We start from the raw sequence: 12,198 nt of genomic DNA on the forward strand, positions 1-12,198 counted from the left end.
CTCCAGGGTTCTGGATTTTGTTTTGCTTAACTGTAGAGAGCTGATCAGTCGAGACCTGTAAGAGAGTGTACATGTCTTTGGTGGTTTCTTTATTGGAGTATGGCTCAATGATATGGTCCCCCTATTACATGAACAACTGTCTGGCCCTTGAAAGGATTCAGAATAAGTTTTTAAGATTTTGTCTATTTAAATTAAATTTGGAAATAACGAACGATCATGTTTATGATGATGCACGGGAAGTGCTGGCTATGACAACATTGAGAGAAAGACGTATTCGTGGTGATTTAACCTTTGTATTTAAGCTTCTTAATGGTCTGATTGTATGCCCCGACCTCGGTAGAATTAGCTTCAATGTCCCCTCAAGACTCTTGAGACGAAACCGACTATTTGCTTTGCCTTTTCACAGTATCAACTATGCCACTCACTCCCCTATCGAAAGAATCTTAAATATTATCAACCATGAGGATATTGAAGTTGTGGGCATTGGCTTGTCTAGTTTTAGGAATCAAATTAGAGAGACTGTGTAAACTCTTCTGTTGATTTTATGTTGGTTTGCCTGTAAAAACATATATGTATTTTAGCTATGTTAAGTTATGGTTAGGTGTAACTATTGAACTTTGTAATATTGTTTTTTTTGTAATGGGGTTGATCCCGTCTATTAAATAAATTAAAAAAATAATAAAATGATTTATACACTTAATTCTCCTTTTGTAATCAGCTGTAGCCTTACTAGAATTTATTATGTTAATGAGACGTTGGAATGATTTATTATCTGCCCTATTTACTTGTTGTGCCAATGATCTTTTAAAATTTTCATTATTAATACCTTTAACAGTATGTGTCATTTTAACAATAACCAGCATAACTTTTTCATCCAAATAAATAGTTAGTTTTTCATGACCAGATGTGAGTGCATTAAATACACTTTAACTATATATTTTTCCTTACATTCAGGATCAGTTAGTTAGTACATGGTCTAGAAATTTATTAGTACCTACCATGTGGCATTTAAAATATCAATTTAGTTTTTAATATGAACGTTGTTAAGGCTAGCATGCATATTTCTGTAGTAATTATTTCCCTATTACAATTGTTTAACAAATATACAGTGGTGGCCAACTAATTAGAAACGATTTAAAAAAAAATACTTTATTCAATGTTTCAGTTCTTTAAAATAAATTAAAACCAACTTGTTGTAAAATTTTGATTGTTCATCACAACAGCAATATATAAATTATTTATAGACATTCCACTAAGAAATTTGTAAGGAATGCAGAATATAAACAAAATTTATAGATAACACAGTTGGCCATCTACTTAGAAACGACGAAAATAAACGTGCGTATAGTTCATTTCAAACCTTTGTACTGGTAACAATTTGTGTTTTTTGTATCTACTTGTCTTTGTGTCTTCCACAGTTGGTAGAAAAAAATTGTGATCCGTCAATGCGTAAAATAATTTTTACGCTAAGGGAAAGAGGTTGGACTTATAGTAAAATAGCTGACCACCTAAAATGTTCAAAAAAAATGGTTTTCTATGCACTCAAACACATAAAAGAACATAAAACGTACGAAAATATTCCACGCAAGAGAAGATCTAAAAAAACCAGCCAACGAACTGATGAAACTATTGTTCGACTGGCTAAAATGAATCCATTTTTAACCTCCAACCAGATTAAAAAAGAACTTTCTCCAGCTATCGCGATATCATCACGAACTATAAGACGACGACTTAAAGAGGCCAACCTATTTGGACGAGTACCCCGCAAGAAACCACTGCTAAAGAAGAAAAATCGCCAGGCTAGATTAAAATTCGCTAAGGACCATAAGAGTGGAAAAAAGTATTATGGTCTGATGAGACAAAAATAAATCGCATTGATAGTGATGGTAGAATAGGTATTTGTGAGAAGACCAAGGGGTGCGGAAAATAATCCGAACTATACAACCAGCACAGTCAAACATGGAGGTGGAAATATAAAATTATGGGGATGTTTTTCGTGGCGTGGTGTTGGTCCATTAGTGAAAATTGACGGTATTGGACCAAGAAAAATATAAAGATTTTATGGAGTTACCACATGTTGCCGTTTGCTGATGAAACTTTGCCGGTGTCTTGGGTTTTGCAACAAGACAATGATCCCAAGCACACGGTTAAGTCTGTAAAAAAATGGTTTGACGATAACCATGTTGATGTACTTGATTGGCCCTCATGTAGTCCGGATCTCAATCCCATTTTTTTGAATCTTTGGAGAGACCTGAAAAAACTTTTAGAACATAAAAATATTAAAAACCTTAAAGATCTGGCGGAAGAAGCAGAGCAGGCGTGGAAATCGATACCACTAGCGAGATGTCAACATCTGGTGAAGTCAATGCCCAGGAGATGTAGAGCTGTCATTGAAAATAAAGGATTTATATTTATATTTTTTCTGATGTTTGTTTTAGAACTCGAGTGCGTATGGGGTCTAATGGTTAAGTTTAGTGGTAGTAATTTAAGGTAGCTTTGTTTGGAACAATTTTTCTTTGTTAATAACAATAAATCATGTTTTTTTTTTAATGTTAGGTACGACAATGGGCGAGAAATTTAAGAATAAACAATTTTATTTACAAAAGATTTATGATTTTTATTAATTTATTCACACTGTTTCTAATTAGTTGGCCACCACTGTAAATGATCACCATCACATATTAATGTGATGGTGATCATAAATATTAAATAAATTTTTTGCATTCTTGGGTAAATCTGATGTTAAAATATCGTGTTGGAGTAAGGCAATTTTCATCTTATACGTACTTAGTTTGGATAGGAGATAACACAAAAGTACCTATTCATATTTTTTCCCTATAATACCTATAAAAAATCTAATTTAAAATTTGGCTTTACCTTAAAAAACTAACATTATGAATTTTTGCTTAGCTACATAAAAAATACTTTCCAATTAACGGTGTATATTTCAGAATGAATCCGCAATCCCGTGCGATGAAAATGCTTTTATTGGCTAAGCAAAACACCCAGGAAAAGCCAAACAGACAAAACGATTCCGAAAGAGATGTAACAAGAGATTTCTTAACATTTTGTGATACTTTCGATCAAAATGAGGATTTATCTACACTCTTAACTGATAGTACTAATCTAGCAAGCTCCTCAGCATCTAATAACCACTTATTAGCTGACGACAATTTAATTACTGATGATGATTTACTCACCCTGGCTGAAGACGAAGTTGCTAACCTGAATTTTATCTCCTCAAATTTTCCTGAAGATGAAATCAACATTGAACCAGAAGATCGTCAGAATTTCATTCCAGATCAATTCATGGTGAAGAAGTTCCAACCTCCATTTTGGAAGAAGAAGTTATTAAAGTTTCTTCTAGTCGTTCAGATAAATCTTATGAACCCAGTGAAAATGAAACAAGTTCAAGTGAAAATGAAGTACTAGAAGAACTACAAAATAACACTCCAATCGAAACCCCTTCACGGACACGCAGAAAGAGACGTCATGTAGATCAAAAGGAATGGAAGAAAAATAAAAATAAGATTTTGAGACAAGAAGGAAAGGAATATTTTGGAAAACAAAAGCAAGAAAAATGGAATTATGATATTAAAAAAGAAGCAAAAGCTATAGGACCGAGATGCAAATGCAGTAATAGTAAGTCACAAAAACCAGTAATGAAGTGCAATGAGATAACAGAAGATCAAAGAACAGAAATTTTTACAAGATTTTGGAATTTTTTGTGGAACGAAAAACAATTGTTTCTAAGGACGCTGGTTGAAAATAAAAGTACTTCAAGAGCTAGGGACCGAAAAAAAGAGAACGAGTCAAGAAGGGAATTTTCCTATATATATTTTCTTCATACAACATCCAAGATAAGAGTGTGCAAAACAATGTTTTGCAATACTCTTTCAATTGCACCAAGAACTGTTGCACATTGGTCGATTGAAAAAAATAAATCATACCACACTGATTTGGTGGATGATGACCTTAATATATCATTAAGCGTGATAATAATTCCTCCCAAATAGTGAATCGAAAAGCGAAAATCGACACACAAAAAGAAAATTTGTGGAATTTCTTTAAAGTTCTTCCAAAACTAGAGTCACATTATTGTCGAAAGAGCACAAAGAAATTATACCTTGAAAGATCTTGGCAAGCAAAAATGGAATTATATCGGTTTTATAAGAATGACTGGTGTAGAAAAAACGATTCACCACCGCTATCTATTGCAGCATTTAATAACAGTTTCGACGATTTTAATTTAGCACTTTTTTCACCTAAAAAGGATGAATGTGATACGTGTGTGGGTTACAAGACTGGTAATATCGACGAAGCTACCTATCAAGAACATCAGAAGAAAAAGGAGGAGGCACGAAAGGAAAAAGAGGTTGACAAAACAAAAGAAGATGTAAGTGAGTGTAAGTAATGTGAGTCCAAAATCTAATGTCAGCGCTCTATATTATAAAACAAAATTAATAGTCCATAATTTTACAATTATGGACATTAAATCCTTGGATGGATATTGTTTCCTCTGGCATAAGGGTCATGCCGGACAAACTACCGACACATTTGCTACCATCATTTAAAAGTTTTTAGAGACTAATATTATACCCGAAAAAAACTCTATTAGTAAAGTCAATTTGTACAGTGATGGTTGCACTGGACAAAACAGAAATGCAAGTGCAATTCTTGCCAATGCACTTTTCAACTTTGCACAAAAGCATGGGATTACAATTGAGCAAAAATTTTTAGAAAAAGGGCAAACGCAAATGGAGTGCGATTTAATGCACTCCACAATCGAGAGGAAACTAAAAAACCGAGGCATAAACGTCCCAGCAGACTATGTCAATATTTGTCAAACTGCTCGTATAAATCCGAAACCCTACGTGGTGGAGTATTTGGATCATACATATTTCAAAAACTTTCAGGATGCAATACATTAGTTCCATACGTCCTGGTAGATCGTCAGGTGATCCTACTGTAACAAACAGACACTTCAGTATAATGAACACGGAATTCTCTTTAAAATCAGGCATACAGAAGAATGGATGCCTTTGCCTTATAAAATGACGAAAAAAGATTAAAAAATATGGAATTTAGAAGAGTTGCCGTTAATGTATCCGACTCCAATGCCAATTAAATCTGAAAAATGTCAACACTTAATGGACCTTAAATCTTCAATTCCTAAGGACTTTACTTTTTTTTTATGATTAACTTACCACATTTGTAAAATGCCTCTTTCTTTTTGTCTTTTGCTTGCGTCTTTAAAGTTTTTTTATAATTAGGTTGCAATGAATCAGATCTATCTCCTTTTGCGAACCCATGCTCATGGAACGCATATTACCTAACTCCCAATATTTCAAATAAAGCCTATTTTTGACAAGAACAATAATTTTCTATGTTCAAGCATTAAACAAAATAAAATATTTTGGAAACTTATCTTGTTTTATTATATTTTCTCATTCTGACAAGTTTTTTGCATCTCCTGAATAATTTAAAATTTTGGAGTTAGGCCATTTGCATCTTAAGCCGACGATATACCTAATATACAATAACTTATATACCTTCTGCTAAAAAAAAGGCCAGCATCTCCTTAATAATTCGTGAGCGCGCCCTTTTATCAAAAAGCGTCCTAAAGAAAAATTATAGATCTTTTATATCTACATTAGGAAGATAACTTTGCATATACATGAGGCATCACAACAGTAGTAGAGACAAAAGTTTCCTTTTTTTAAATGGAATGATGAAATGGAATGAAATGTTTATTTTCCGATTCTATGCAAAATTTTAACACATTCCTTTATATTTTTTAACAACAATTTAATAATTTTTTTACCTAGAGGCTTTTTCATTTCTTTTACATCTGACATTTTAATTCATTTACACAGAAACAACCTTATTTTGTAGAGTACCATCGTAAATCGATTTACTCTACAAAATAAGGTTGATTATTATACCTTGGGAATTTCAGGAGGTACAGGCATTATATCGATTAAATAACAGCGAGTGCGGACTATAAATAGGTTGCATTTATTTTATTAATTTTTTTTTTTTATTTATTACATTTATTTTTAAACTAATCATTTCTGTTACTTAATGCAAAATGTGTATATTCTACTAAGAATAATCTGCCTACTAAAATTATTTAAAAATCTACCTGCAAAGTAGAAACTACTAAATGTGGCATCGCTGCTACCGTATTTCGTCTATGGCCTCAACCGACCACTATTGCGAATCGGCCTTAATATAGCATTGCTGACACGAACGTCAACGTCATTCTTGACACTGACAAGGCATTGCATCAATAGTAAAATTGTCAGTGACAGTAAAGGGTGAAGTGATTTTTAATTTAAAAAAAAAAATTGTGACTGTAAAAAAGTGTAATTTAAAGTAGTGTACTTTTAAATTATTGACCAAGTTCTGCCTGTATCGGGTAATATCCTTATAGTAAACCTCGCTCACGAGATTATAAACGAAATTAAAAAACAAAAACTAACCTATTTTTTATGCTTTTAAAAAGCAAAAACCTATTAAAGTTACATGAGCTATTTAAATATTGTTAAACTGCGCAATTTTTGTTAAATATCGGTTTTTTTAAAATTTTAGCGTTATGATTACTATCACAGTGAAAACTCTGGATTCCCAGAATCACCAGTTTAGTGTAGAAGAAAGTGTAAGTATGAGGACCTGTTTGTTATAAGCTCACTCACAATCATAATCCTATTCGTTTTAGTTGACAGTGGAACAGTTTAAGAATCATATCGCTGAAAATGTTAATGTTCCTGCTGCTAGGCAAAGAATCATTTATTGTGGGAGGGTCCTTCAAGACACCTCTAAATTATCTGATTATGGTAAGAAAAAATCATAAAATCCATATTTAATGAGGGTATGCTATTTGGTATGTATTATTTTAAGTCTCCCATAGCTTTATTAAAACAAAGTATACAAATATACAACAAACAAATATATTTTTTTTGTAGTATAAACTCTGCCATGTTAATTAATACCATGAGAATTTCTCCTAAATATATAAAAATAAATATGGGTCCGGTAAAGTTAAAGGGATGTCTAAAAACCGATTTTTTTTTTAAATTTTTACATAGAATGTTGAGTGTGGTCAAAATATTGATAAAAAAGTGAGGATGTTTGGAAAAAATACAAAATTTTGGAAATTATTAAGGTTTTTCTACATATGTTAAATACATAATTATTGCCAACTTGCACAAGGTTTTTTAGCTCTTGATTTTGCTATAGTTAAAAAATATATATATTGGGGCAATTTTGGAACTTTTTGGGGGTTATTATTGTAAATTTATATAATTTTTTATCGCTTTGTACCCCTTTTAATTACATATTCTGTAATTTACACACAAGAAAAATAAAACAACAACCTTATTGACAAAAATGGCAGTGGCTTCACTACGTCCCCAGTAGTATTTTGTAATAAAGGCATAATATAGTTAGATTTTACATTACATGAACAAAACACATTTATCAGGTGTTAAAAAATAGGTATTATTTATTTAAATTATTTGATATTTTATGTAATTTTATATATAATAAATATACATTTTCAAAAAAAAACATAATTTAAGATATTTAATTATTAATTGGTAAATAATAATGATGAGGTTTAATGTACATTAACTTATAGTCAAAACAATAAATATCTTTCTTATAATTCATTATAGGCATTAGGAATAGGAATAAGGCATAGGAATTATAGGCACAACCGCGTGTTTGTGCCTATAATTCCCATTTTCTAACTATTATCATTTATCCCATTCCCTAAGTAGAGCTCAAACGACTACCTAACCCACTATTTAGCGTCAACCCAAGGTTCCAATCCCTTTTTGCAATCTCAACTCCACATGTGCGCCAATCACACAGTCCCATGTGCACACGGGGCGGTAGCCCCGTGTGTGATATTTTATGATTATATAAATAAACAAATACTTACCTATAATGAGACAGGACAGAAAATTATGATAATCGTACTAGTACAGTAGCCACTCCCGATAAATATGTGACATTTTGACAGTTTTTTTTATTTATGAATAAATCTGTATTTACATATTTGATATTCCTGATTTGAGTGTGGAAATTTGTGTTTATCACCTAAAGAAGTGGTATAAATCCTTCTAAGTTGCAGAATTTTGTTACTTAACTCTTTAAATTTAAATTAATAGCATATATAATGGTCAACATGATGCCTAGTCGCAAATAGAGTGTAGTTAAGCCAGGTGTAATTGTGAATCATACGTAAGTAGAAAATCCTTTATAATTTTTAAAATTTTGCATTTTTTTACTTCATCCTCACTTTTTTATCAACAAAATGTTCAAACTCAACATTCTATGTAAAAATTTTCAAAAAAAAATCGTTTTTTAGACGTCCCTTTAACTTTAACGGACCCGGTCTCTAAAATGCAAATTCACTCAACAGTCATCTTTCTCATATTGTTAGACATAAACTCGAACATCACATAAAAATAATAAAAAAAACAATATTTACTGTTCTGTCAACTTTTGGCAATAATAAAATATACTCACCGGGAAACTTCCGTTCCCTTGCATCATCTCAGTCAACATCAATTTACACAATGTCACATTTCAATATATACATATGTCACACATGTTATCTTCTTTTATTTGACGACTAGCTAGTGTCACCTAGAATAGTAAGGGCTTCCCCAGACGCTTCACTGCCGCTAAACAGTAAGCATCTCAACGAATTAGACAAAGGATATATTTCTACTATATCCTTCTGTTTATTTTTGTCAATCGAGCCCCAGGTAAGGCCCCCAGTCTTACCAGACAGCACTCGAGGAATTGCGCATTCGTTCCTAATTGAACAGAGGCTTTTACACCTACTTGTGCGGGCATCTTCAAGATGTGCAAAATAAAAACAGATCTGTACAAACTTACTCATAATGGCCACATATCTACTCAAGATCAACTATTTCTTACATATTCACCACTATTAAATTTAGAAGCCTAATTTAACCAGTAAACACAACTCTTTTTCCAACACACCAACTTACACACATTTCTCTCAAACGTTTCATTCTGACTGACTAGCCAATTATATCAAGTTATTAAGTGATTATGGAATTAATTAAATTGAGTTAGAATTATTATAGATCATTAAAAGAGTTTTTTTTTAAATGAGAATACATATATTAAAATATAAAATAAAAAATATATAATATATTAAAATGATAAAAATAAAATATGTTTTACAATGAAGAGATGTTAATTATAAGAACTAGTTAATAATTAATTAAAATAAATCGTCTAGATTGTATCAATGATCTTGATTTAAAAATAAAATTACAAAAATAGTAGATTTTTTGACCCATTTCATTAAAGGCTAAATCTATCGCTGTAAAATGTCTCACAAGACTAATCACCCATGGCTGTTTTTTCTATCCATAGAACCAATGGAATATTTGATGAAGTTATGTTACGAAACTATCCATCCTCTAGGGATCTTTGCATTTTTAACATGCAACAATCTTATTATTTAATTTATTTTATAAACTCTAATATTGCAATATCTATATTGCTTTTTTGTGAAACCAAATTCTGTAATACTAATTTCTATGTACCTGTATTTTCATTTTTTCGCAATAAAAATGTCATGCATCAAAAATTATGACACATAAAAAAAAAGATATAAAAACAATACAGTCCTATTAAAATATCATAGCAAACACCAAATTTTGGGAGACTCCTTAATTCCTTATGAAATCGCTTCTATACTATATAAAACTACAATTCTAGATGTGGATGGTAAGGTAGTTCATCTAGTCCAACGCGCTCCGCCTACAAGTAATCGAAATGTCAGATCCCTCACCCCACCGCCAGACCTAAACAGGGCTAGGGCTGGCTTCAGAGGAATGGACGGAGGCAATGCCATATATATGGGAATGGGTTCAATGCCAGTGGGTCCACCTGGGTTAATGGAAGGCCTGCCAGCCCCTAGAGCAATACATACCTTAAGTTCTAGCAGAATAAATGTGGCTAAAAGGTATATAATAGTAATTAGATGAATAGTATTTTTGATTTGAGCAGAAATAAGCGGCCAACTTTGTTACCACTTTGTTGTTTAAAGAAAAAAGCAATTTTTAATAAATACCTGTCAACCAAGAATGAAGAAGAGAACTTCCTCATTTCCTAAGTGGTTCTCCCCTGAACTTAGAAAGTTAACTAGGAACAAAAGGAGTGCTCATTCATTATATATGAGAGATAATACAGACGAAAACTATATAAAATTTTCTCTCCTTAGGTCTGAATGCAAATGTATGTCTGATTTGTGCTTCCGACAATATATTGAAGGGATAGATTCCGGCTTACAGAATGACCCTAAATCATTTTGGAAATATATCAATGATAAGAGGTCCAATTATACCCTTCCCAATACCCTCTTTTATGGTGACAAGCAAGCATCCAGTGGTTTGGATATTGCAAACATGTTTAAAGAATTTTTCCAAACTGTTTATTCTCCTTGTATTGATAATAATCAGCTGCAAAATGGTTTCACTAATGGTTTAAATTTAAACATTACTAAGATCTTAACATATGATATATTTGAAGGTATTAGCTCACTCCCTAACAAGATTACTGCAGGCCCAGATGGGATTCCGAATTTTCTCTTGAGGAAATGTGTATGTACTCTTGCCATTCCTTTATCTTTGTTATTTAATGCTTCCTTACAAACATCCACATTTCCAATTGCCTGGAGGGAAAGTTTTATTGTGCCATTGTTTAAAGCTGGCCGTCGGGATGTCATAGATAATTATAGAAGTATTTGCATTCAATCTTCAATACCTAAACTTTTTGATAGCCTTATAGCTAATCAACTTTCTTGGTTATGCAAAGGCTTAATATCAGATTCACAGCATGGGTTTTGCAAGAATAAGTCTACTGCCACTAACTTGATCTGTTACCAATCTGATCTTATGAGTAAATTAGAGGATCATAAACAAATTGATTCTATATACACCGATTTTAGTAAGGCGTTTGATCGTATTGATCATCAAATTCTTCTGTCAAAACTGATCTCCGTAGGGTTTCATGTTGATTTTGTAAGTTGGATTAAAAATTCTTTAACTGGCCGTATTCAAAGGGTCAGGGTAGGTGGACATCTTTCTGATCCTATCAGCGTAACATCAGGTCTCCCTCAGGGAGGGCATACATCACCCTTATTATTTAATTTATTTATTGATGATATAGTTAACTGTTTCCTGTATAGTCAGTGTTTGATGTTTGCAGACGACTTAAAATTTTGGAGGGTGGTTGGTAGTATTGTGGATCAAGAATTACTACAAGCAGATATGGATCGCTTAAATAATTGGTGTGAACAAAACAATCTTCATTTAAATATTAAGAAATGTTGTGTTATTAGTTTCACTCGCAGGATCAACCGGTTTCAATCCAATTACTTCATTAATAATGAGCCACTGAATTATGTTGCATCTATTAGGGATTGGGGAGTTATTTTTGATGAGAAACTCACATTTATTACTCACATATATTTCTCAGTCTCTTCAACAAGAAGGGTTTATTGCTCCCTAGTAAGAACTATATTGAAGTACTGCTCTGTAGTTTGGTCTCCATACCGCCAGATTCATATCGATGCTTTAGAAAGAGTTCAACATAAATTCCTGAGATATTGTGCTCATAGAACTTTAACTGTTATTGAGAACCATGACTATTCTTATAAAGTCAATTATCTATTCCGACACTGTCGCAACGCCGTAATATTTCTGGTGCTAGTTTTATATATAAGATCGTTAATAGGCTTATTGATTGCCCTGATCTGTTGGGTCGCATACAATTTGCAAATGTTCCTCATCACGAGTTGCGCCATAATGTAACCTTTAACATTCCATTCCACAGAACATCCTATGGAATTAATAATCCTATGGATAGGTATATGAATTTGTTAAACAATTCGAATATTGATGTGTTTAACATAAGTTCCTTAATGCATCTAAAGAGGTCACTTACTTCATAATTGTGCATAAAATTTTGTATTTACATTCTTGCATATAAATTATTAAAGTTGTTTCTAGTATATGTAGTATAGGTGTTTTTTACTTTGGTATTAATTTTTTAAGTAGGTTTAGATTATGACAGTTGTTTATGTAAATATTATTGCTTTGTAAAATTTACAGTTAATGGGGTTTTCCCGTATTATAAATAAAT

At 32.1% G+C, this 12,198-nt stretch overlaps 1 protein-coding gene and 1 long non-coding RNA gene across 4 annotated transcripts in view; one reads left to right on the forward strand and one right to left on the reverse strand.

Annotated features, from left to right (window-relative positions):
• The window catches only part of LOC126733480 (uncharacterized), a 264,393-nt gene that overhangs the window by 139,702 nt on the left and 112,493 nt on the right, over positions 1-12,198 (reverse strand). The window lies entirely within an intron of this gene.
• The window catches only part of LOC126733450 (large proline-rich protein bag6-B), a 54,990-nt gene continuing 49,078 nt past the window's right edge, over positions 6,287-12,198 (forward strand). For 2 of the 3 annotated variants that reach the window (XM_050436760.1, XM_050436762.1), the window contains exons 1-4: positions 6,287-6,421; positions 6,595-6,661; positions 6,722-6,839; positions 9,772-10,018. In XM_050436760.1, the coding sequence (XP_050292717.1) occupies positions 6,599-6,661; positions 6,722-6,839; positions 9,772-10,018 (428 nt within the window). In that variant the 5' untranslated portion in view covers positions 6,287-6,421; positions 6,595-6,598. Of the gene's footprint in view, positions 6,662-6,721; positions 6,840-9,771; positions 10,019-12,198 lie in introns of all 3 variants that reach the window. The other variant, XM_050436761.1, reaches the window with a different exon arrangement.

This window comes from Anthonomus grandis, chromosome 2, assembly GCF_022605725.1.
Source record: "Anthonomus grandis grandis chromosome 2, icAntGran1.3, whole genome shotgun sequence".
Classification (NCBI taxonomy): Eukaryota; Metazoa; Arthropoda; class Insecta; order Coleoptera; family Curculionidae; genus Anthonomus; species Anthonomus grandis.